The 26,917-nt window shown below is 44.0% G+C and overlaps 1 protein-coding gene across 1 annotated transcript in view; it reads left to right on the top strand.

Annotated features, from left to right (window-relative positions):
• The window catches only part of XRN2 (5'-3' exoribonuclease 2), a 100,025-nt gene that overhangs the window by 29,339 nt on the left and 43,769 nt on the right, over nt 1-26,917 (top strand). Inside the window, exons 16-20 of the mRNA XM_074989293.1 lie at nt 11,792-11,910; nt 14,109-14,244; nt 25,572-25,679; nt 25,761-25,850; nt 26,339-26,411. Coding sequence (XP_074845394.1) covers nt 11,792-11,910; nt 14,109-14,244; nt 25,572-25,679; nt 25,761-25,850; nt 26,339-26,411 — 526 coding nt within the window. The remainder of the gene's footprint in view (nt 1-11,791; nt 11,911-14,108; nt 14,245-25,571; nt 25,680-25,760; nt 25,851-26,338; nt 26,412-26,917) is intronic.

Here is a 26,917-nt window from a genome sequence, read left to right as displayed (position 1 = left end):
AGGGAAAACAGCAAAATAGAGATGATGGATTTCAGGAGGGCAGATTTTGGTAAACTCAGAGACCTGGTAGGAAAGGTCCCATGGGAAGCAAAACTGAGGGGAAAAACAGCTGAGGAGAGTTGGCAGTTTTTCAAAGGGACATTAATAAGGGCCCAAAAGCAAGCTATCCCACTGCATAGGAAAAATAGAAAATATGGCAAAAGACAGCCTTGGCTTAACCAGGAGATCTTGCATGATCTCGAAATAAAGAAGGAATCGTATAAAAAATGGAAAGAAGGACAAATTGCAAAGGATGAATATAGGCAAACAACACATGAATGCAGGAGCAAGATTAGAAGAGCTAAGGCACAAAATGAGCTCAGACTGGCTATACGCATAAAGAAAAACAAGAAGGCTTTTTATAAATATATTAGAAACAAGAGGAAGACCAGGGACAGGGTAGGGCCATTGCTCAGTGAGGAGGGAGAAACAGTAACAGGGAACTTGGAAGTGGCAGAGATGCTTAATGACTTCTTTGTTTCGGTCTTCACTGAGAAGTCTGATGAAGGAATGCCCAACATAGTGAATGCTAGTGGGAAATGGGTAGAGTTAGAAGTTGAAATAAAAGAGAACAAGTTAAAAATCACTTAGGAAAATTAGATGTCTGCAAGTCACCAGGGCCTGATGAAATGCATCCCAGAATATTCAAGGAACTGATTGAGGAGGTATCTGCGCCTTTAACTATCATTTTTGGAAATTCATGGGAAACAGGAGAGATTCCAGAAGACTGGAAAATGGCAAATATAGTGCCTATCTATAAAAAGGGGAATAAGAATAACCCAGGAAACTACAGGCCAGTCAGCTTAACTTCAGTGCTAAGAAAGGTAATGGAGCAGGTAATTAAAGAAATCATCTGCAAGCACTTGGAAAGTGGTGAGGTGATAGGGAACAGCCAGCATGGATTTGTAGAGAACAAATCATGTCAAACAAATCTGATAGCTTTCTTTGATAGGATAATGAGCCTTGTGCATAGGAGAGAAGCGGTAGATGTGGTATACCTAGACTTTAGTAAAGCATTTGATACGGTCTTACATGATATTCTTATTAAAAAAAAAAACAACAACAAAAAACTAGGCAAATACAATTTAGATGAGGCTACTAGAAGGCGGGTGCATAACTGGCTGGATAACCTTACTCAGAGTAGTTCTTAATGGTTCTCAATCCTGCTGGAAAAGTATAACAAGTGGGTTTCCACAGCGGTCTGTTTTAGGACCGGTTCTGTTCAATATCTTCATCAATGATTTAGATATTGGCATAGACAGTACGCTTATTAAGTTTGCAGATGATGCCAAGCTGGGAGGGGTTGCAACTGCTTTGGAGGTTAGGGTCATAATTCAAAATCATCTGGATAAACTGGAGAAATAGTCTGAGGTAAACAGGATGAAGTTTAATAAGGACAAATGCAAAGTGCTCCACTTGGGAACGAACAGTCATTTTCACATATACAGACTTGGGAGAGACTGTCTAGGAATGACTACAGCAGAAAGGTATCTAGGGGTTATAGTGGACCACAAGCTAAATCTGAGTCAACAGTGTGATGCTGTTGCAGAATAAGCAAGCATGATTCTGGGATGCATTAACAGGTGTGTTGTGAGCAAGGCACAAGAAGTCATTCTTCCGCTCTACTCTGCTCTGGTTAGGCCTCAGCTGGAGTATTGTGTCCAGTTCTGGGCACCGCAGTTCAAGAAAGATGTGGAGAAATTAGAGAGGGTCCAGAAAAGAGCGACAAGAATGATTAAAGGTCTAGAGAATGTGACCTATGAAGAAAGGCTGAAAGAATTAGGCTTGTACAGCTTGGGAAAGAGAAGTTTGAGGGGAGACATGATCGCGGTTTTCAGCTATCTAAAAGGGTGTCGTAAGGAGGAGGGAGAAAACTTGTTCTTCTTGGCTTCTGAGCGTAGAACAAGAGGCAATAGGCTTAAACTGCAGCAAGGGAAGTTTAGGTTGGACATTAGGAAAAAGTTCCTAACTGTCAGGGTGGTCAAACAGTGGAATAAATTGCCAAGGGAGGTTGTGGAATCTCCATCACTGGAGATATTTAAGAACAGGTTAGATAGACGTCTATCAGGGATGGTTTAGACCATGGGTGTCCAACCTCTTGGCTTGCCTGGGCCGCATTGAGTGAAGAGGAATTGTCTTGGGCCGCATATAAAATATATAAATCACATAATAATGTTAAAAGTTTACAATCTTGTGGGGCTGCATTATTAGCTGTCCAGGGCCGCATGCGGCCTGCGGGCCGCGGGTTGGACACGCCTGGTTTAGACAGTACTTGGTCCTGCCATTGGGGCAGGGGGCTGGACTCAATAACCTCTCGAGGTCCCTTACAGTCCTTGTATTCTATGATTCTGTGAATCATGTTTGCTTTTTTTTCCAACAGCATCACACTGTGACTCATATTTAGCTTGTGGTCCACTATAACCCCTAGATCCCTTTCTGCTGTAGTCATTCCTAGACAGTCTCTGCCCAGTCTGTATGCGTGAAAGAAGATTTCTCCTTCCCAAGTGGAGCACTTTGCATTTGTCCTTATTAAACTTCATCCTGTTTACCTCAGACCATTTCTCCAATTTATCCAGATCATTTTGAATTACGACCCTATCCTCCAAAGCAGTTGCAGCCCCTCCCAGCTTTGTATCATCTGCAAATGTAATAAGCGTACTTTCTATGCCAATATCTAAATCATTGATGAAGATATTGAACAGAACCGGTCCTAAAACAGACCGCTGTGGAAACCCACTTGTTATACTTTTCCAGCAGGATTGAGAACCATTAAGAACTACTCTGAGTAAGGTTATCCAGCCAGTTATGCACCCACCTTCTAGTAGCCTCATCTAAATTGTATTTGCCTAGGTTTTTTTTTTTTTTTTATACGAATATCATGTAAGACCGTATCAAATGCTTTACTAAAGTCTAGGTGTGCCACATCTACCGCTTCTCCCCTATCCACAAGGCTCGTTATCCTATCAAAGAAAGCTATCAGATTGGTCTGACATGATTTGTTCTTTACAAATCCATGCTGGCTGTTCCCTATCACCTCACCACCTTCCAAGTGCTTGCAGATGATTTCTTTAATTACCTGCTCCATTATCTTTCCTGGCACAGAAGTTAGGCTGACTGGCCTGTAGTTTCCTGGGTTATTCTTATTCCCCTTTTTATAGAAGGGCACTATATTTGTCCTTTTCCAGTCTTCTGGAATCTCTCCTGTCTCCCAGGATTTTCCAAAGATGATAGATAAAGGCTGAGATCTCTCCTCTATCAGCTCCTTGAGTATTCTAGGATGCATTTCATCAGGCCCTGGTGACTTGCAGACATCTAATTTTCCTAAGTGATTTTTAACTTGTTCTCTTTTATTTCAACTTCTAACTCTACCCATTTCCCACTAGCATTCACTATGTTGGGCATACCTTCATCAGACTTCTCAGTGAAGACTGAAACAAAGAAGTCATTAAGCATTTCTGCCACTTCCAAGTTCCCTGTTACTGTTTCTCCCTCCTCACTGAGCAATGGCCCTACCCTGTCCCTGGTCTTCCTCTTGTTTCTAATACATTTATAAAAAGCCTTCGTGTTTCCCTTTATGCCTATAGCTAGTTTGAGCTCATTTTGTGCCTTAGCCTTTCTAATCTTCCTCCTGCATTCTTGTGTTGTTTGCCTATATTCATCCTTTGCAATTTGTCCTTGTTTACATTTTTTATACGATTCCATTTTTATTTTGAGATCATGCAAGATCTCCTGATTAAGCCAAGGCTGTCTTTTGCCATATTTTTTATTTTTCCTATGCAGCAGGAGAGCTTGCTTTTGTGCCCTTAATAATGTCCCTTTGAAAAACTGCCAACTCTCCTCAGCTGTTTTTTCCCCTCAATTTTGCTTCTCATGGGACCTTACCTACCAGGTCTCTGAGTTTACCAAAATCTGCCCTCCTGAAATCCATTATCTCTATTTTGCTGTTTTCCCTTCTACCCTTCCTTAGAATTGGGAGCTCTATGATTTCATGATCACTTTCACCCAAGGTGCCTTCCACTTTCAAGTTCTCTACCAATTCCTCGCTGGCTGTGTCTACACTAGCCCCAAACTTCGAAATGGCCATTCAAATGGCCATTCCAAAGTTCAGTAATGAAGCGCTGAAATGCATATTCGACGCTTCATTAGCATGCGGGTGGCTGCGGCGCTTCGAAATTGACGCGGCTCGCCACCGTGCGGCTCGTCCTGATGCGGCTCCTTTTCGAAAGGACCCCGCCTACTTCGAAGTCCCATCATTCCCATCTGCTCATAGGAATAAGGGACTTCGAAGTAGGCGGGGTCCTTTCGAAAAGGAGCCTTGTCGGGATGAGCCACGTGGTGGCGAGCCACGTCAATTTCGAAGCGCCATGGCCGCCCGCAGGCTAATGAAGCGCTGAATATGCATTTCAGCGCTTCATTAGTAAACTTCAAAATGGCCATTTGCATGGCCATTTCGAAGTTTTGGGGTAGTGTAGACGTAGCCCCTAATTGTTAAAATCAAATCTACAACAGCTTCTCTCCTGGTAGCTTTTTCAACCTTTTTGGAATAAAAAATTGTCTCAAATGCAATCCAAGAACTTACTGGATAGTCTGTGCCCCACTGTATTAGTTTCCCAACATATATCTGGATAGTTGATGTCCCCCATTACCACCAAATCCGGGGCCCTGCATGACTTTGTTAGTTGTTTAAAAAAAGCCTCATCAGCCTCTTCCACCTGGGTAGGCAGCCTGTAGTAGACTCCTAGCAGGACATCACCCTCGTTTTTTACCCCTTTTAGTCTAACCCAGAGACTCTCAACATGTCCATCTCCACCTCAGTCCAAGTGTGTACATTTTTAATATAATAAGGCAACACCTCCCCCTTTCTTCCCTCTCTGTCCCTCTGAAGCAGGCTGTACCCTTCAATACCAACATACCAATCATATGTATTATCCCACCAAGTTTCCATGATGCCAACAATGTTATAGTTGTATTTATTTTGTATTTTGCTTGTATACAGTAGCCCCAGTGGTCACTAACGCCCATCAGAATTTTTTTCTGTTTTAATTTACACTAAACCTTTTGAAAGTTAAATGTTAAACTTGCTTAATGCAGAGATGAGGCTTCCTAGGAACAGGTTGTGCCTTTCCAGAATTTCTGGTTCAGCAAAACTCAATCTTCAGAAAACAGAGTTAAGGAAAATTTGCATGCAGCCTTAATCCTGCCCTCTGTGTGCCCCATAACTATATTCTCTCTCTCTCTCTACCTTTTTCATTGTAAAGGAAAGGAGCTGCCTACACTTGCCCTCCACTGTATCAGTTTTTGCCTACTCTGCTGACTGAAGTGAATTTGTGAAATTTTAATATTACTTCATGCTTATTAATTGGATACCATCTAAACGAGTACTTCCTCTTAACCACCATTAAAGTCACACACTGGTCTCTTATCCCACCTTGCTATTAACAATTCCAGTGGAAACATCCCCTCTTCAATATCTTGTTTGAGACAGCCCGTAGTTTTGTGATAGCTTTTCATGATAGACACCCTCCCCACTCCTTCACTCTCACCTGTAGGATTATCTCTTAATATCACAGTTACACCTCTGACCCTCCACAACCAAATCTCTTCTTTCCAGCTCAGAACGTACTTCTCTGTCTTCCCCACATGCTATGACCACCATTAAGTACCGCTACAACGGGCTGTTTCTACACAGGGAAGATCTTCTGGAAGAACGGTGCCTTCTTCCAGAAGATCTGAGGAGCATCTACACATGAAAGACGCTCTTTTGGATTTCTTCCTGAAGAAGTTGCCCCTTCTTCTGTACTCTGGATTCCGTTTCAGAATCAGGAAGAGGACCTGTGTTGATGTTCCTGGACTGCTTTGTCTGAAAGAAGCAGTCCTCCGTGGTGGCAGCCTGATGGAGAGCGGGGCCACTCTAGACACCCCCAGTGAGCTTCTGTGGTCCTTAGGTCCTTGCAGCCTTTAAAGCTGCAAGGACCTGGAGACCCCATGGCAGGAAGCTGAGAGTGTGAGACAGGCAGCATGTGCAGGGCTGCCTGCCACACTCCTCCCAGGCGCCGCAGTGCCCAGCGAGACCCAGCTCGCAGGGATGGCTAGCCAGCCACCACCCCGCACTGCCCAGAGGAGCCCCAGGAACCTGGACGATGGCAGCCAGGACCCTGACCGGGCTCCAAAATGGAGGACCCCCTCCTGGACTGAGCCAGAGCTCCAGGACCTCCTGGGGCTCTGGCGCGATGAGGCAGTCCTCCGGGACAACAGCGGGCGCTGGAGGAACACCACAGCATTCGCCTGCCTCACCCAGTGTCTGACTGCCCGTGGCCACCCCTCCTGGACACCGGAGCAAGTCAGGTGCAAGGTGAAGGCGCTGCGGCAGGGATACATGTGAGCCTGGGATAGCGCCCGCAGATCCGGCCATCCCACTGCCAGCTGCCCCTTCTACTGCCCCTTCTTCCTGACTGTGGATGATGCCTCCCCACCCCGCGTCACCGTGGAAACAGCCACAACCGAGCCCCCTGCCACACCGGAGGAGAAGGACGAGGGACCTGCCATTGTGGACATCCCATCTGATGGGGAGTCCACAGGCAGGTCCCTCATCATTGCAGTGCTCTCCACCGCCAGCAGCCAGGCCCCCTCCAGTTGGGCATCACCCAACATATATGAGGCCACCTCGGGTAAGCGTGCACAGTGGGGGGAGGGGGACACCTGGGCCCCGAAGCCCGTCCCTGGTCAGGGCCAAGGGCACACCCATGCCTGCTGCTCCCATGCTCCCAGCCCATTACCCTGAGGTCCTGGCCACCCTACTGCCCCTGAGCCTGCCCAGTGCTATGCTGGGGGACCTCGCAGCATGGCTTGTGGCCACAGTGGGCCCCATGGAGGGTCGTCTGAGCCACAACCTGCCGCTCTCTGGCCCCTCCGCTGAGGCTGGGCCAGATGCTGACCGGCCCTACCTGCCGATGCTTCCGGCCCCATCAGCGCCCCGCAGGGGACCGCGCACCTGGGATGGGAGGGGTGCCCGTGGGCACCGGGGCTCGTGGCCCTCCACCCTATCCCTTGATTAGGGCCCCCCAACATTCCTGCCCCAGTCCCTGTCCAGGTTTAGGTGTCCCTGTCACCTTACCCCCATGTGTATAATTCGCTCCCTATCAGGTTTTGGTGGTGGTTGTTTTTATTATTCACCATTTACTATTTACATTTTTCACGGTTGTTAATGGTTGAGGGTTAAATATATGTTAGTGTTCGGCACCCCCTGTGTCCCTGATTGCTGTGGGGAAGGGTCGGGGGGGGGTCCTGTGGGGAGAGGTTCAGGGGTTAGTAGTCCCCTCGGTTGAATGCCTTCCGCAGCGCCTCCCGGATCCGGAGCCTGTCACGGTCGAGCTGCCGGTCGGGGGCCGCAGCGGGCCGCTGGTAGCGGGGGGCCAGCTCTGCCATCCAGCCCTGGGGCAGGGTCCCCTCACATGCCTTGATGAGGTTGTGGAGCGCGCAGCAGGCAGCCACAACCTGTGGGACGTTCTCCACACCCACATCAAGGTGCATGAGGAGACACCTGAACCGCGCCTTCAGATGGCCGAAAGTGCACTTGATGGGATACCGGGCGCAAGTGAGCCAGGTGTTAAACAGCTCGTGGGAGGGTGTGGGGTGGCCCGTGTATGGGCGCATCAACCAGGGCTGGAGTGGGTAGGCCAGGTCGCCCATGAGGCAAAGAGGCATCATGACGTCCCCGATGGTGCGCTTCCGCTGGGGCACCAATGTCCCAGCCTCCATCCTGTGGAACAGGGCGGAATTCTGCAGGATCCGTGCGTCATGTGCCCTGTCCGGCCAGACGACATAAATGTCTGTGAACTTCCCAGGGGTGTCCACCACCTCCTGGAACACGATGGAGTGGTACCCCTTGCAGTTGACTTATCGGCCACCACTGTGGTCCGGGGCCCTGATAGGAATATGTGTCCCGTCAGTTGCCCCAAAGCACTGCGGTAATCCAAGCACGGCGAAGCCCTCAACGACTGTGTCCAGGTCCTCGATGCTCACCAGCAGCGGCACCAGCACGTGGTTGATGGCCCTCATGACCTGCAGGGGAATGTACGCACTCATGGGTATAAGCAGAGGGGTCCCTGGCCCCCCACCCCCGTATGCCTTCTGGGCTAGGCCTGCCTGCCCCAGCACTGCTCCCTCCCAATCGACGCCTGGGGTCCTCCAAGCCCGCCGGCCCCCTCCCTCCCACCAGTGGGGCAGGGCTTATCTGGAGGACAACAGCCCCGACTCTGGATGTGCCTACCCCAAACTGCTGCCCGATGGATCCGTAGCTGTCTGGGGTGGCCAGTTTCCAGATGGCGATAGCCATGCACTTCTCCGGGGAGAGGGCCGACCTCATTCAGGTATCCTGGCTCATAGCATGGGGGCGAGCCAGCTGCAGATCTCAAGGAAGGTGTCTTTCTTCATCCGCACGTTCTGCAACCAGTGGTCATTATCCCACTCCTTCATGATGACCCTGTCCCACCAGTCCATGCTGGTGGCATGGGTCCAGATGTGCTGGACCGGTCGGAGGGGGCCCGGCATGGGCGGTGGGGGTTCAGGACCCACAGGCCTGGGCCTCTTTCTCCACAGGAGGCTGAGGAGGTTGGCTAGAGGATGGCTAGCGTGCGGATGAGGGCAAGCCTGCTGTCCTATGACTGCTGGGGGGTCCATGCCTGCTGGTCGATGGGCGCTGGACAGGGACCTGGGTCTGGCTTGCTGGGCACAGACGTGGCTGGGCTCGGCAGCGTTTGCAGGGAGGGGCTGTTTGGGAGGGGCCCTTTAAGGGGCCGTGTGGCTAGCAGACCTGGAAGGGCTCCCTGGCTGTGCGACCCCATCTGAGCTGTTTCCTGCCCTGTTCTTCCACAAGAGTTCCAGTGCATGTGTAGATACACTCTTTCGGAAGATCTCTTCCAGAAGATCTTCTTCCAGAAAAAGTGCCATGTGTAGAAATGGCCCCTGTGTGCAGCTGCAGGGCTTGAGGATAATTTGTAGCAGCTCGTATGGGCTCCAGAGGGCAAAGTTAAGGTTACATGAGTGTGACATTTAGCTGTTTCCTGCAGGGTTTGAGTTTTGCTGAACGCAGTGTTCTGGAAGGGCGGGAGAAGCTTAACTCTGCAGTTATGAAGGTTTTGCCACTAAGTTATTGAAACTGAGGCTTTTAGGTCCATGTTCTTCTGGGTAGGCAAAGCAGTGTGTGTGTGTTAGTTTTGGGGTATTTTTAAACTAGCTTCTCCATGCCTAAGTCGTTTTAATCAGAAAACAGCTAGTCCAGTTTGTTCAATAGTGAGAGTTTGATGAAGCTGTCTGTTTTCACCTTGTAATTACAAGTGGAACTCTTAATAACCAAGATCTAATTGAAGAAAGATGCCTACACCCTGGCAGTGACTGAAACTCACTCTTGTGAAGATACCAGCTCTCTCCCAAGACCAACAGAACCCTAATTTTACGTAGGAGTCCTTTTCTTCTAATTGAAATGAAAATAGTTTGTACTTGAAGTACATTAAATTTGGGCCATCATATTCTTTATAGGATCTCATATAACTCTCCACATATTTTGTATGATGCTGGCAGATGCCAGAGCTAGCTTCATGTTAGCTTAAATTTTCTGCATCCTTAGTGATTTGCTGAAAAATAATCAGACCATATTGGTCCATGTGTTCTCTATTCTAGCCCAGAAATGGTTAGAACACCAACTTTACTATGGTATAGGCTGGGGCTGGGGGGAAGGAACATCCCTCTTACAATCCAACGGCTGTGAAATGTCTTTCACAGCTGAACATGTGCAATTCTGTTCCTGTCTCCAACAGATGGAGAGCGCATTCAGGCTGGCTGAAACATAGGTAGTTACTGTCCCTTGGAACAATTCTGTAGACTGTTCTTTTTGCAGGATTATTTGTTTTAGAGTGGGATGTTCTCCAGCAGCGAGTGTTTCTCTCTTCTTATCCCTTGTGCTCTCAGTGAATGCACTTATGAAGTTGTAGCAAAAATTGCAGTTTAAATATTAAGTGGTGCAGTCTTCAACTTATTTTTAATCTTGATGCATGTATGAAAAAGGTGCTCTTCCAACTGAACTCGTAAGATGGCCTGTCAGTGTTCTATGCCCAGTGACCCTTTGCACATAAGCTGTTAAGCTCTGCTTCGTTGGCTGTGTCTACACTAGCCCCCTACTTCGAAGGGAGCATGGTAAGTGGGTTATTGGAAGTTCATTAATGAAGTGCTGCAGTGCATATGCAGCACTTTAAGCAAACTCCTCCTCCCCCCAGCCCCCTGCAGCAACTTCAAAGTACCCTGGGCACTTTAATATTGAAAATTTTGAGGAGTAAAGGGACTTCGTAGTACCCTGAGCACTTCAAAGTACTGGCGTGCGAGCTGGCACTTTGAAGTTTAACACTTCAAAGTTGCTGCGGTTGAGGGGGAGGAATTTGCTTAATGAAGTGCTGCATATGCACTGCAGCACTTGATTAATAAACTCCCCACATCCTACTTACCATCCTCCCTTCGAAGTAGGGTGCTAGTTAAGACAAGCCCATTCAGTGTTGCTTAGTTTCTAGCAAAGCTAGGCAGTTTTACATTATGTTATGGGTATCTTCCTTTTGACCACTTGTGGTAAGAAATATTTGCTACCAATGTGCTAATTGTTGTCCCCGATCTATTAGCCAAGTTTTTGTAGTGGCCAGCATCACAATGCCAGTTTTAATGTTCTATATTCTATTTCAGCTATAGTGCTGTTCAAAAATCAGTTTTCTATAGTGTAGGGACTATCTTCCCTACTGCTCCCCCCCACTGCTGTTTGTGTACTTCCTAAAATTATCTATTTAGTTTAAAAATTTCCCATACCTACTTACAGGCAAACTTTCGGAAAGTTGCGTGACTGAAAGCAAGAGATGATTGTCTTGGATACATTTAGCCAGGCTTAATTATATAATAATTGCTAATATGCAGTGTATAATAAAGATTCCTCTTTTGCTTGTATTTATCCATCCCAACAGTAAATATACATTTCACTAATTTTTTTTCCATAGGCTTGAAGTTGTTTGTTTGCTAAATAAAAGATTGCTAATTTTTAATTTAGTGCTCCCTTTAATCCTGAAATTTTGTATTTTGAAGCAAAAGATGGTGTGTAAAAATTGTCAGAAGCTTTCATTGGAATTAATGTCCTAGTTCTTGTCAGTTTGTCACATCTGTCAGAGTTAGTTTTATTTATCTTAAATATCTTTTAACTGTGATTTGCAGAAATGAGGCTTCCTAAAACTCTCCTTCCTCAAACTTTTACCCATGTTAAAAATCTTAAGATACTTATTTGAACAGAGACTTACTTGCACTTTACAGAAATATTCTAAATTTGGCTACCAGTTCTGAATTCGAAGTCATCTTTATGCAGTAGTCTGCACATGAGACCGTTGTTGCAGCCACCATAAACGGAAGTCATAAAATAAGTCTTGTATACAATTGGTTTTTTATTTCTGCTGTAGGTTAAACTAGACGGTACCAAACATTTTGTGGTTTGTCACAGAGTTTAATGGGTTTTTTTTAGCATTAAGATGCTGGATTGCTACTACAAAGCCCTATTTTATGGTAGTGAACTTCCTCATATTTTAGGATTGTGTAGCATGTAGTCTGAGGGGGGGAAAAAAAGAAATTTTTTTTTTCTTAATTCATCACCCAAAACCATTAATTTTAATTTGACTATGAAATGCGTAATAAAATCCCTCTTTCCTGTGTGTATGTATGATTATATCCCTAGACTCCTTCATCATCTCCTAATACTAGTTTCAATTCTGATGGCACCCCATCCCCAGCAGGAGGAATTAAGCGAAAAGCAGAAGACAGTGACAGTGAACCTGAGCCAGAGGATAATATCAGGTGAAACCATTTTTGTAGCACTTTGTTAGCAAATTGCTGAAGTAGATGCAGCCTAATTAATGCCATTTAGCTTAGAGCAGCAGTGCCTTCAGATGCTTTCCTATGATCTTTTTATCCGTGAGTAATTAATGTGGAGGGTTAGAATATTCAGTAAATTCCAGTGAGAGGAGTACGCTATAGCTGTTAAATCTAAGTATCTAGATTAGTATGCACACAGGTTTTTGTCCTCCAAGTCAGTACTCCCTTTGAGACCATGCGCTAAATTGGCTAGACATTCACTGTTTAGCTTTGATTATGTGAGCTGAATGCCACTGTTTTGCAATTGAATTTTTGAGCTATTTAACCCGTAAACTTCAGTTAAGGTAGGGTTTGTAGCTTTATATCGATTAGCAAAATGTCATCTTAAAATATATAAATACATATTTATTTTTCTATGTATATGTTCTATCTATGAGCAAGATGCCCTTTGATTCTGTAAATGAAGGGGTAGGAATAAGATGAAAGCAAGTTTAGCCTGCTCACTCCGATTCAAATAATGAAAGGCTAGATAAGTCCATTGTCATTTCATTCCCTGTTTAGGATAGCGTCATGAAAATGTAGCTACTACGGTTTTTATTATTATTATTATTATTATTATTATTATTATTATTATTATTATTATGGGGAAGAAAAATATAGGTATGGAAAAGGGAAAAAATTAAGCATAGCACATTAAAATCTTAGCTTGTGAAGTTTGGGGGACAGAATTATCACTGTATTCCACATTCGATTTTTTTCATCAATGTCCTTTGGTCATATGCCAAACTGTTCTTTCTTTTCTTTCCTGTGCATTCACAGTGAAGTATAAATCAGCAAGCAGGAAACATTAATTTAAATAATTGTTATTATTGCCTTTATACTTATACTTTTCCTAATGTCCAGTGTGTTCTCATATGATTCAAATATATGTTTTTAGTATTTACATCAACCAAATATAGCCATTATACTAAATTATTTTTGCTTATCACAATGCACTGTCTGCGTATATTTATTTAAGCGATTCCACAACTCAACACACATTTACTCGCTCTTAATTTTTGCATTTTGTTAGAAAAGTTTGATCCCTTTGTAACTACTAGACTGTCATTTTGTTTGTGACTTGTGCCAGCCACATTTAAATGAAAATCAGAATTCAATTAAAAATGCAAAAATATTTACACTTTAGGATTGTTTTAGTTGAATAAAACTACCTTAAATATGCAGTGTACGTAAATAAGGTTTATCTAAGAATGTTTCACATTTAAAACTGATTTAATGACTGAACTATTAACTAAAGTTCGTGAACAGACTGTTGACTAGACTTTCAAAGATATGTAGATGTCTAAAGATAGATGTATTGTGTTTTTTTTTAAAGTTCCTAAGCAATTGATATTCTTAGTTCTTATTGAAATCAGTGCAAGTTAGACTCCTTCTGAGATTTTTCAGTAGCTCCTGTCTACATATTTAGATGCCAATATACCTGTGAAAATTACCCCCAAGACCTTCAGGCATTTAGAATTAGTAGATCCTGTTCTCACACCTGTTTTTTTTTTTTTAATTCATAGCCTGGAAGAGGGAAACAAGCTTACTGCCTTATCAACTGCCGTTTGTTTTTTTTAACTTTAAACAAGTCCAAATTAAAGGGCAACCTGCTAGTTAAACTGAAAACAGAAGTAATTAAAAGAAGGGCTTTGCAGCACAGCCAACTGGAATGACTTACATTTGGAAAAATAGCAGCACTTGCTACTTTGTGAAGACTGAAAGTAGTATAGGACAGTGGTTCTCAACCCATTTACCATTCTGGACTGCATATGTAGTTCTCTATTGTGGGCCATATCTACACTAAATATGCTACCTGTTTGCATCTGAGGCTGTCACGTGGGCTGCAGCTGTGTTCAGGAACAGCACCTTTTGTAGAAATCATGGCTTTTGGGTCTCAGTCAATTTCCTGTCCACCTTCTCTGAGTCCAGGTTTAAATTAGAAAAATTTCATTTTTGACCATGTCAATTTAGGACGTGAGTGACTTTCAGTTGGTGTAGCTCTTGAGATGAGATGGTCTTCAGACCATTACCCTCCTGTTAATATAGTTCTTGCCTTTGCCTTAATTACAAAGTGTGATATTTAAATGTGTAATAAGAATGTCATTATAGGTTGAAATGTAATTGTGTTTCTTTTGTAGGTTGTGGGAAGCTGGTTGGAAACAGCGCTACTATAAGAGCAAATTTGATGTTGATGTGTCTGATGAGAAATTCCGTCGTAAAGTTGTGCGATCTTACGTAGAAGGCCTTTGCTGGGTTCTCAGATACTATTATCAGGTACTTCTGTTTCACAGAATAAAAACGTATTTTTCTTGCCTGTGTGCAGCTCATCTGTCTTTTGATAGGTATTGGTTGTAACCTGGATAGGTGCTGCAAACACTCAGCTTTGGAACAGTATCTTGAGGAAACCCCTTCAATGAGCCAGACCGCGCAGGGGTCTCACCTTTCCTTTAGGGTAGGCCTCACTGCCTCATGTGACTGAACCTCTGGGCTTCAGTCCTTCTCCTTCACACTGAGCTTCGTTCAATGAGCCCGGGGGTCTGCAATCGAAGTAACCAGAATAGCCATTTTTTCAAATTCAGTTACAAAGTCAGTACTTCAAGAGACGCATTGCACGTGAATATGAGACAGTCCTTAATAAATAATGTCAAACTGTACTGTCTGTCACCCTTATTTTAAGAACCATGCAGAAAGTGATTTGTACTAGTTAGAAAGTTGTTATTCCCATCTCCAGGCCTTACCCGCCTCAGCCCTCAAGCCCCCTCTTCATCCCCGTGCCATCCCAAGGCTTACCACCTCTCAGCCCCAAACCACCTCCCCACCCCCAGAATTAACCTTCTTCAGCCAGTGAGCTCTGCACACTGCCGTGGCTACTTCATGTCCCCCTCCCTCCTGCCACCTTTTCAGGGAAGCTGCATGGCTCCGGCAGGGGCAGGCTTGGCTGCCCCTTCCCTGAGCTCTTCTGCAGGCTGACTTCCTCCGACATGGAGTGCACTGGCGGCTATCTGCCCTGCTGGCTTCCTCTTCCGGGGCTTCCTGCCTTGCCGGCTTCCTCTCTGCCGCAGCTGTCTTCTCAGTGGCTCCAGAGGCTGCCGCTGTTTAAACGAAAAAACTAAATTCCGTTTTAACTGTGGACATTGTTTAAGCAGCGGAGCTGCAAGTGGAGTCAGTGGCAGCAGAACTAGGAGCTGCAAGTGGCTCCTTAAAGAGCCGAAGGTTGCCAAACCCCGTGTGAGCCCATCTGAGCGGAACTCCAGGAAGAGACTTGTATTCACTTCAGGGATTAATGCAGCTCTACCTCATAGTTACAGTGACACTAACAGCTTGTCAAAAGAGCCGAGTTTAATCGTCAGCTGGACACAGCAGAGAAAGTCGTCTGGTTAGCACAGAGAAATTAAGTTTAAAGCATTTTCCATTCTGGTTAACCCAGAGCCCCAACCATGCTGTAATGAAATTCTGTTGTCAGGCTCTGTCAGATGTTTGTAGTCAGTTCCCAGATGCAAGGACCCCCAAGCTTCCTCAGAAGCCAGCTCTTGTCCATCATGCCTTCCAGTGCTTTTTTTTTCTTGAGCAATGTCTTTGCCAGCTTGTCTTCTGAGAGGCAAGGAAATCCATCTCCTCTGGGATCCTTGGTGTGTTGGTGTCCCAGTGATTGGGTTTTCCACTCTCTTCTCAGGCTTTCTGTGAATTATGGGGCCAGTCTTTTTTAATGACCCATCTTGGCTCATTCAGTCAGGCAACACCCCTCCCACTCCCATGTTTGCTTAGCTTGTGCTAAAGCCAAACTTAATACTTTTCCCCCACTGGGAAGCCATGCAAAATAAAGAGGGAACTGAGGCACCTGGAGAATTCATAATATATTATAGAAAAGTCACACTTAATCACAGCATCAACAGTCATTTTAGTGTTTTCTTCCTAACCATACAGTAAACCCTTGATTTTTATGGACCCCAATTTAGTGGACTTTGGGAACAATGTACATCTGCCAGCCTCTCCCTGCCCCTCCCTGGTTGTTCCCAAAGTCCGCTTGACGGGAGCCCATAAAATCCTAATACACACACTCCACCCCCCCAAGCATATACCACTGCCATAGCTGGAGGAACCGTCGCCTCCAGCTGCCAGAGCCACCATGCACTCCTCCCACAAAGGGCGGGGCATATACGTGGGCAGGTGGCACTTGTGTATGTGCTCCACCCCTGGTGGGAGGAGCGCGTGGCAGCGCAGGCAGCTCCTCCAAGCCCCGACAGAGCCTCCAGCCGCAGTGACTCCTCCTGCTGCGACGGGGCCCCCAGCCCTGGCGCAGTCTCAAATGGCAGCAGGGCCCCCAGTGTGGGCAGTAAACCCTCTGATTTAAGGGACTTTCAGGTTTAACAGACACCTCTCCCTCCATTAGTCTGTTTAAATCAAGGGTTATTGTAGCTGAAAGACAGAGGGTTGTTTCTAAGGTCATAAAGCCGTTTGAGTAAATACTCAATTTGTCTGACATAAATATTGGAAAGCTATTTTACTGTTCACAGTACGTAAGAGTATTGGTGGTTTTATTAGATGATATTTCAAGCTTTCTCTTTGAATTGAAGAATGCAGTAAGGCAAGGACTGGTAGAACTAATTGTTCAGTGGTTTGCGAAGAGGAAAGAATGCAGAATGCTCGTAAAGATTTGAAAGCTACAAGATTGTCTGTCTTCTCCGGATTGTCATGATGTTACTTGAAGTGCATTATAATTAAAGTAATCTATATCAGATTTAAATCTTTTGATAATTGAGATGTCAGATTGGCAAGAGATTAGACAGACATATTGGGGATTGTAGCAGTGATGGGTAATAACTAGTTTCGTGCTCTGAGAACAAAACAAGCTGAAATTTATACGAGAGAGGAATAGATTGTTCAGATAATAACAAGTAGCAAAAATAGCATGCAGTGGTGTTTTTGCATGTAGGATGTGTTCCCTGTTTAATTTTTGTTAGTGCTGTATCAGTATGGAAACGTAGCTGCATTTTATATATTAACTAAATACAAAATCTATTAGTTTTTCTTGGTATTTAGGTCAGTCAGCTAAGTCACTGGTTTTAAACATTTGTATTTTAAAATGAAATACTCCATTTAGAGGTGGAGGATAGGTTGAATGCTGTTCTAGGTTTCTGCGAATCTTGAAAAGGCCTAGCATCCACTTTAGCATTTGCACTTTCAGGTAGGTAATGAGGAAGGGTGCATATCACTTCTTTACATTTTGAGCTTGCATGACAGGAAAGTATGAAGGGTAGAAAACATGTTTGCAAGTTGTTGGCCAGAAATTTCTATTTCCCTGAAGATGCTATTTCTTGTGCAAACCCACATTATGGCATTTCTTTGTTATTAAAATGAGCAGTCCTCTTTTATATCTGAGGTGGACTGCGAGTAGGCTCAGTGTTACTCCGTCTGGTTCTTTTTCTTTTTCTTTTTTCAAAAGCGTAGCTTCTGGGAACTAAGTTGTGTAGATGAGTTCATCTGTCTTAAGAAGGGCTGTACTGGATCAGAGCAAGAGTTTACCTAGCCCAGTATCCTGTCTTCTGACCGTGCCAAGTGCCCCAGAGAGAATGAACAGAACTGGTAATCATCAAACGATCTGTCCCCTTTCACCCATTTTCAACTTCTAGTATACAGAAGTCAGGAATGCCATACCTGCCCATCCTTGTGAATAGCCATTGATAAATTGGTCTCGCTCGTTTTGAATTCTGTTAGTCTTGGCCTTCACAACATCCTCTGGCAAAGGGTTCCACAGGTTGTCTGTGCACAGTGTGAAGAAATACTCCCTTTTGTTTTTCTAAACCTGTTAACTCTTTAACTTCATTCAGTGACTCCCTAGCTCTTGTGTTATGAGACAGTAAATAACATTTCTCTATTTACTTTCTGCACATCAGTTATGATTTTATGGAACTCTATCTTATTCATCTCTCTCCCCCCACCACCTTAGTTGTCTCATTTCTAGATGGAACAGTCCCAGGTTTATGAATCTACCTTCATGGAAGCTGTTTTATCCTCTAGTAGTTTTTTTTTTGCTCTTTTCTGAACCTTATCTGTTTCCAATATAGGTTTTTTTTTTAAGATGGGACAACCACATCTGTGCACAGTATTCAAGATATGGGTGTACAATGGATTTCTATAGAAACAATATATTTTCTTATCTATCCCCTTTCTTAATGATTCCCAATATTATTTGCTTTTTGACTGCCACTGCACACTGAGGGGATGTTTTCAGAGAACTATTCAGAATGATTTTAAGATCCTTCTTGAGTGGTAACAGCTAACTTAGACTCTCTTGTTTCACGTGCATAGTTTGGATTATGTTTTCTAATATGCATTCCTTTGCATTTATGAACATAGAATTTCACCTGCCTTTTTATTGCCCCTTTTTATGAGAACCTTTTGTAGTTCTTTGCAGTCTGCTTGGGACTTAACTATCTTTCAGAATAGGCTCAGGCAAAGAGCCCTCCTTTCGGATGTAGAAGAAGATATCTTGAAGAAATAATGCTCAGGGTGACGATAGTTTAAATGGCATGAAGTTCACTGGCTCACCAGTAAGCTGCATTAGAAGAAGAAAATGCAGAAGACTAGAAAAAATGGTCATGTGAAGCAGTCTGATAGCAGTACAAAAACGTGCAGCATACATTTGCTTCAACTGTAAAGGAAGTCAAAAGCAATACCGCTGCTTCCATGACACAGTTTGCAAATTTGTGAAGGCAAAGCAAGTTGAACATCAAACAAGGTAACCAACCCAGAAAACTAAGTCGCATTCACTTAACATGCTCTTGTCCTTCTTCCCTGTTAAAATCCCATCAAGTAGGAGTTGTTCTTACTAGCCTTATAGAAGACAATGGAGCTGAAGTAGTTGCATTTAAATCTTCTAGAGCTGGTGTCAGCAATGAACATAGCAAGAATAGACTTTTTTTTTTAATTCAGTGAAAAACTCAATAATTCAAGAGCCACAATGCACGTGAATACCAGACGGTCCTTAATAAATAATGTCATACTTTTTGTAACCCCTATTTTAAGAGCAGTGTGCATGATTATTTGTATTACAATACATGTTTTGAACAGGACATTCCATTTATTGAAAATAACCGGGAGGAGATATAATATATATAACTTTCCATTTATAGTGTCAAAAGCCACAAAGAAGTCCTTAAAAGGCCATATGCGGCTCCAGAGCTGCAGGGTGTAAACCCTTGTACAGGGACTATGATGTGCAACATAGAACCTTTTGTGCGTCCCATGTCTGAAGAAGCTACACACTGATTAGTGAATGGAGCAGCAGAGGAAATAACAAGTGCTTGCTAGAAAAACTGAACAGTTTTAAGACTCAGCAGCTAACAAAGAAGCTAGAATGGTCTTTTCTGCTGCTAATTCTGCAAGGCTTTCTCCCCTCTATAGAAATCTGTGGGGGCACTGCCATTCTGTAAGATTTGCCACTTTCTGTATGATTTCACTCTGCAAGTGAACTGCTACTTTGAGTATCCACAGCTGACAAAAGTATCTTTTCAGGAACTTGCAAAGATTAGATTCAAAAGGGAAGCAAATATTTTTGTTTTGCTTGCATCTTCATCCTTTTGTAATGGATTTCTTCAATGGATTTAATCTCTTGTGTATCCAACTTGCTAATACCTGTTCAAAAGTAAGATTTTTCAATGCTGAAATGATCAAGAAACTTCAAGGTTTGTCTGTTCCAAAGCGTTTAATGTGACTACATTCAACCTAAACAGTAATTGCATTTTGACCTGTACTTAAAAAAATACAGGCCTACATACAGGCAAAGTAGAATGCTCTGATCAAAGTTTCAAGTAGGAACCTTAATTAGGCTGCTGCTATACTACCATTTTCCCATTAGAGGGGCCATGGTAATGAGGCAAGTCGAAGCAGGCTAATGAGGCTCTGGTGTGCATATTCAGCACCTCATTAGCATAATGTCAGCCACCCAAACAGACTTCGAATTGCAGATTGACAGTGTAGATGGGGGGCAGCTTCAAAATAAGCCTCCCACTTCAACATTCCCTTACGTCCACTGAACTAGATCAGAGTAAGGGAATGTCAAAGTGGGGTGCTTATTTCAAAGCTGCCCCCGTCTATACTGTCAGTCTGCAATTCAAAGTCTGTACTCTGAAATATGTGTGGCCGCCATTATGCTAATGAGGCACTGAATATGCACGTTAGTGCCCCAGTAGCCTGCTTCAAATTGCCTCATTACCATAGCATCTCGGACGAGAGTGGTTGTGCAGCAGCAGCCTTAGTTTCCAGAAATAGCTGTTGCACAACAGGTACCCATAGTAATGGAAGGCAGCTGCTGTGCACACAAGTCCATTTTGAAAGGAGTTGTATTTGTGACAAGCACCTTCCTATTTCTGAACAAATCAAATTTCAGTTGTCTAATAGATTCAGATTCTGTAATATCTGACGAACTCCTGTGAAACTGGGTACTACAGGTTAAACATCTCTGGTCTGGAGCTCTCTTGTCTGGCCACATCCGTAATCAGCATTTATTTTAGTTAGCTGGACAACCAGTTGTTATGGGTGTGGCCAAGCTGCCCGTAGTCCCATACAATTTGTTGACAGCCATCAATCCTGGCTCTCATTGTTCTCTGATCTTATTTAGTTCTAATTTACCCCAAATGTCTTCTAAGAGCCCAGTAATAGATAAGATAAAATAGATCTATTGTGGTTTGCCTAGTCCTCTTGTTCAGCACTGATCAGGTCCTGAGGGTGCTGGACTGAAGAGGCTCAGCCAATAGAAGACTTTACCCAGTGTTACCGGATCCTTCGGGGCTGTGGATGTGGTCGGGGAGGGTGTAGGAATCAGGACAAGGGTTTGGCAGGGGTGGCATGCAGGTGTCAGGATGAGGGGTGAGGAGGACACAGGGCATGAAGGGGAGGGAGGCCTCAGGAGTCTCGGGGTGGCTGGCTTCTCCCTGGGGGCAGCGGGGGCTGTGCAGCCCACCCATTGGCGGTTCCCCAGGGCTGGGGCACTTGCCTCCCACCTGTGGTCATTTGTTAAAATAACTGCCCCTGCTATTTCACTCCTCCCTTTCCGTTTGATAATAAACAATCTCCACGTACCTCCCATTGTTCTGGCACAATCAAACTCTGACATTGCATTAAGTAATGATGAAAGGAAGCTCCACAGCAAATGTGGTGGTCCTAGCTTTTACTGTTTAGGTTTAGGAGAAGTTCTTGAACAAACAGATTCTCAGACAGATGGATGACCACACAGATGTGCAGCATTTCTCGAATATGTAGTAGATTGGAAATCTAGTTCAGTAGTAGTACCTGCCTTTTTATTAGTAGTGGTACCTCTCTTTTCTGTGCACACTTTTGTTTTTTGACAAATAAACTTGCAGAATCCCCTCAGGGCTATTTGTTGGAAATGAAATTATGCTGGACTACACACAATTGTACAGCTTTAACCGGAGGTGTGGCTTTTATGTCAGTTTAGAGTGGTGTAGCTTGTGTGTGTGTGAGGACCCTTTTTCAATCAGTCAAGCGGATGCCTAATAACTTATTGGTGCAAATAAGCCAAAATGAAAAGTTTTAAACTGGCAAGATTCCATAAAGAAGTTCCACTAACTTAACCAAACAAATCTAGAGCCCTGCTCTGCACTACACAGGTTGAGGTAGACAGTTTGTCAAGCTAATTGTGTCAGTGTAAACCACACAGCCTTGCTTCTGTCTGTGTAAGTGCCTTCTGCACTGATCTAACTCCACCTTCAGGAGAGGCTTACATCGATGTAGTTAGGTACAGTGTCTGTGTAGACTTATTCTGGTTGGTTGTTTTTGGTCACTTTCCTGGCTCCATGCTTAATATAAAGCTCAATATCTGATGCTAAACAGTACATACAATAACAACAAGAAGTCCTGTGGCACCTTATAAACTAACAGATATTTTGGAGCGTAAACTTTGGTGGGCTTGAAGCAGGTCTTTGCCCACAAAAGCTTATGCTCCAAAATATCTGTTAGTGTATAACGTGCCACAGGACTACTTGTTGTTTTTGAAGATAACAGACTAAAGCTGTGTCTACACATGCACAGTACTTCGAAGTAGCGGCACTAACTTCGAAATAGTGCCCGTCGCGGCTACACGCGTCGGGCGCTATTTCGAAGTTAACTTCGACGTTAGGCGGCGAGACGTCGAAGTCGCTAACCTCATGAGGGGATCGGAATAGCTCCCTACTTCGACGTTCAAGCCCCTGCGGGGCTCTATGGTCACCGTGGGCAGCAGCCCTTAGCCCAGGGCTTCTGGCTGCTGCTGCGGCAGCTGGGGATCCATGCTGCAGGCACAGGGTCTGCAACCAGTTGTCAGCTCTGTGGATCTTGTGTTGTTTAGTGCAACTGTGTCTGGGAGGGGCCCTTTAAGGGAGCGGCTTGCTGTTGAGTCCACCCTGTGACCCTGTCTGCAGCTGTGCCTGGCACCCTTATTTCGACGTGTGCTACTTTGGCGTGTAGACGTATCCTCGCAGCGCCTATTTCGATGTGGTGCCGCGCAACGTCGAAGTTGAACATCGACGTTGCCAGCCCTGGAGGACGTGTAGACGTTATTCATCGAAATAGCCTATTTCGATGTTGCTACATCGAAATAAGCTATTTCGATGTTGGCTTCACGTGTAGACGTAGCCTAACTCAGCTATCTCTCTGATACAGTGCACACATTGAGGGCCTGTGAGCTGCTTTTGATCCTGCTTACCTTTATGACGAGTACATATTTAGACTTTCAAAAGCTTATTTACCTGTCGAGTCCCTTTAGAATCACTCACACGGCTACCTCTCTGAGACTGCCTATGTGGCAGTTGCAAGATTGGGCATTTAAATCTGTGGGGGCAAGAGCAATTCCAAATACGATTTTTTTTTCCCCACAGAGGCAGCTATCGGAAATGTAAGAATTGCTTTCCTTAATTGCTTGCTTTAATTTCTAAAACTTGTATTACTAAAGTCCTAGGAGTGATTGAAACTGAGAATTACAATCTCAGTATAGTTTTGTACCCAAAATACCAAAAAAGTCCTCTTCATTTACTTTGAGTTGGAGGTGAAATTGTAGACTTTTGCTTCTTGTTATACTCTTTTATAGGACCACTTTGTTTCTTTTCTGGGTGAATTCACTTGTAATCTCTTCCTGGTGCCTTCTAAGATAAGGGGGAAATGTAACCAGGGTGTATGTGTGGGGTGGGACACATAATGCTTCTATTACATACAAAAGAAAAATGTTTTGAAGTTGCAGCAAAGTTAACTTGTACCTTCGAACACTTAGCATGGGGTGTGGCGTAACAGGCTTTTCCTGGGCTGCAACCCTGATATTATAAAGAAAGTTGAGAAAGAAAAGTTAAACTTTGTTGCCACAAAAATAACACCTCTTCTGTTCCATCAAAGATCATTTCCCATCATGGGATCTTAGCTCAGTGTTGTTCAGGTTGTTTGAGACACTGTTTGAGTCCTCAAGTGATGGTTCTTTGTTCCATCTTTTGCCTTAAAAGAGCATTCTTCATCACGTTAACATGTGGGAGGAGGGGGAGTTGTGAGCTTTAACGAAGTAGTCCAATGACTACATACTAATTTTCTCTCCAAAGTTGCAATTATAATTCTAGCTCCTTTCCTCTGTATCACATGCTGCCTAGGGAGACATGGCTTCATATGCTAAAGGTTATGTGACACTTTTAAACTTTTTGCTTAAATAGGACCAAGATTTTGAAGTCACTTAGATACTTGGATATGCAGGTTATTAGTATTGAGGGAATACAGTTTCCACTTAATTTTATCCACTTAGACATTATGTATCAAAACCTGCTACATTATTATGTAATGTCTCAATCTCTCTCTGTATACGTTTTGGCTCATTTAATGAATACCAAGACGGCAACTGTCTGCCTAATAAATGTTTCCATACTGGATATTTCCAGGATGCAACATGGAGTTCTTTTCGCATAGTTACAAACACTGGTTTTTTCATGACAACTCAAGCAGATGCCATAAAAAGGCAGCTTAGCAGTTGCTATTTAGAATACCTTGGCTTACCATCTTTGGGCCAATACTGGATATGTAGAATCCACCTCAAATATGAGAGAAGAGGTTACTTATGACTATAGTTCGTCAAGATAGTTGCCTACACACAGTCATACATCCCTCCTACCTTTTAATCGTCTTGAGTTGTCTGCTCTTTGGTGGTGTGGCACTTAGAGCAGCGTGGCTCTCCTGTAATCACAATCATTCAGTGCTGAAAGGAAATGGTGTGGCCTGGCTTTTCAGAAGAGTCTGAAGCACTCATTCCAGAAACACATCACTCCAGGGGAATATGCAGAAACTACAGTCAGTAGTAACTACTTCTGGTAAAGTGACCTCTGTTCATTCTAATACACAGTAAAAGATGAAGAGCTAGAGCCAGAACTAGATATGTGCATTGTGAGAAGAGGGAGGGTATGTGTGTAATGGAGGAAAAGTCATTCTTTCATGAGTAAGTTCACTACTTTGGCAACCATGGCTGTTGGAGTACTGTTCAGAGAACTTTTACTGGATGTGTTTCTGGATGGAAACTGTTCTGTCTCTGGTGACAAGCATAAAAGGATGTACTCACATAAGACTTTGTCTCAAAAGTCGTTCAGGAAGTCCCTGTGGTCTACTTTGGTGCCCATTGAGTTTAACCAAATGGCCTTCTGCCATGGACCCCCCCTCGCCCGACTTCAAAAGCCCCATCTTCCAAACTGCGTCATTAATATGCCCCCCTTTCAGAGGAGGCATGTGTAGACACAGCCTTAGACTGACTATTTGCAACAACTTCACAATCATCCATCCATCTGTTCATCTTTGACCCAAAATCTCATGGAGTAGCCCAATTCCAAAAGATACTTAGAACTAGCAAATATTTTTCCTCAGCGAACCTGAGAGGTAATTTTCCCAGTTCTGCAACTAAGGATACAATTCTGTCTTGGATGTCATGGATTTATTGACTTCCTGGGGCCTCCATGACTTTTGAAACAGCAACTCATAGGTGTCGGAGCAAGGGGTGCTGCAGCCCTCCCCAGGCTTCTGGCCTAGCATCTGAAGTCTTGGCTGCCTCCCTACATGCCATAAGCTTGGCTGTTGCCTCTGGGTCCTGGCTGCTGGCCCCACATGCCAGGGCTTTGCTCCCAGCCTCAGCTGGGGGGATGAGAGGAGGTGTCAGCACCCCACTCTTAATGTTCCCACACCATTTCAGCAACTTGGACCAGTCCCTGGGGCTGGAACAGCAGTAGCTGCCCATGCTTCTGAAACACCACTGGGGCTGAGGCAGCTGTTGAGGTAAGCCTAGGTGCCATCCCAGGCTTCTGGGGCAGCAGTGGCAGGGCTGGAGCAGCTGCAAGCCTCTGATGGTGCTCTGTTTGTCCATTTCCCCCATGTTGGTATTTTTAGTAAAAGTCAGGGACTGGTTGCAGGTTTCCGTGGATTTTTGTCTGCAACCTGTCCTTGCCTTTTAGTGAAAATATCCTTGACAGAATCTTACTCATACCTATGACACGTGGCTAGAACACTGTTTAGTCCTCTTTAGATGGCCACTAATAGCATATGTGACTCTTCTGAGCTGTATCATTTATTAGTCTCTTGTCTTCCAAAACTAGGGTTGTGCTTCCTGGAAGTGGTACTATCCTTTCCATTATGCGCCATTTGCCTCCGACTTTGAAGGTATTGCAGATCTGCCCTCAGACTTTGAGAAGGGTACAAAACCGGTAAGAGAGATTGGTTTTATAATTTTGTCTTTTACAAGGTTGTTGAAAGTCACTCATGTTTTGTCCTGTTTGTTTTGGCAGTTCAGGCCACTTGAACAACTCATGGGAGTATTTCCAGCTGCTAGCGGTAACTTTCTACCACCAACATGGCGGAAGCTAATGACTGATCCAGTAAGAGTCTTTTTTTGCTACCCCGTTGTCCTAAGGGAATAATACTGCCGAGGAAAGTAATAATTTTACGTGTCTGGTCATGCAGCCTTGTGACATGGGGGTCTTTTTGTTTCAAGTATTTGAATATATCAAAAGACTTCCTGATTCCCCATTTCCCAAAAAGCAAAAACAAGATCTCCTCTGCTTCCAGCAACCTTGCAAATTCTTTCAGGAGCAAAGGCCTTGCTCTGTTGTTCTGAACGCCCACAAAAGTCTATCTTGTTTGTCTTGTCAGTCCTTGACTCTTTTGGGTCTATGGGGTGCTCCCTACAGCCTTCTGGCTTGCACTGTGTTTTATAATACCCTCTGTTCCTGTTTAATAGCCATATTAATTGTGCCAATGTTGTGTTAAGCAGGCAAAGGAACAGAGACAATTTATCCAGCTCTGTACAGATTTGTGAATCTACTTCCTACTTGCTTTTAATGGTCTTGATTTTTCTCAAATGTAGGAATCAAGTATAATTGACTTCTATCCTGAAGATTTTGCTATTGATTTGAATGGGAAGAAATTTGCTTGGCAAGGTGAAGTTTAAGATCTTTCTCTATTTGAACTTGGAACCCTGATCTTCGTGTTTTGGGGGTGTCTGGAAAAAGTGAACAAAGTGTAGGAACGGATATTAACTAGATGATGATTAAGGAGATATGTCATATTTGTATGCCTTGTTTAAGGAAAGAAAGATTGTTTTACAACAGATTTAAAAAAAAAATTCATATGAAGAGCAAATTATGATTCAGTAACTGACTTGGCACTAGCAGTTAATAGTAATTTTAGCAATTATTCTGAACTGGTAAATTTGGCCTGAAATAGATTAATCATTTTTCTGTTCTTTCAGTATTACTACATACTTGTCTTTTGTCTCCTTTGCATTTAATTCATGGATTGTATTCTATTCAATCAATAGTTCACTAGGTCCCTGTGAACAATGCTGTTAAGAATAGAGAACCATGTCGGGTACATCCAAACTAAGAATTTTGCTGGATCGCAGGCCACCCAGCTCTAAGCGCAGTCAGTCTTAGTTTTTTTGGTA

Source organism: Carettochelys insculpta, chromosome 3 (assembly GCF_033958435.1).
Source record: "Carettochelys insculpta isolate YL-2023 chromosome 3, ASM3395843v1, whole genome shotgun sequence".
Taxonomy (NCBI): domain Eukaryota; kingdom Metazoa; phylum Chordata; order Testudines; family Carettochelyidae; genus Carettochelys; species Carettochelys insculpta.
This window is presented reverse-complemented; position numbering and strand designations above follow the sequence as displayed.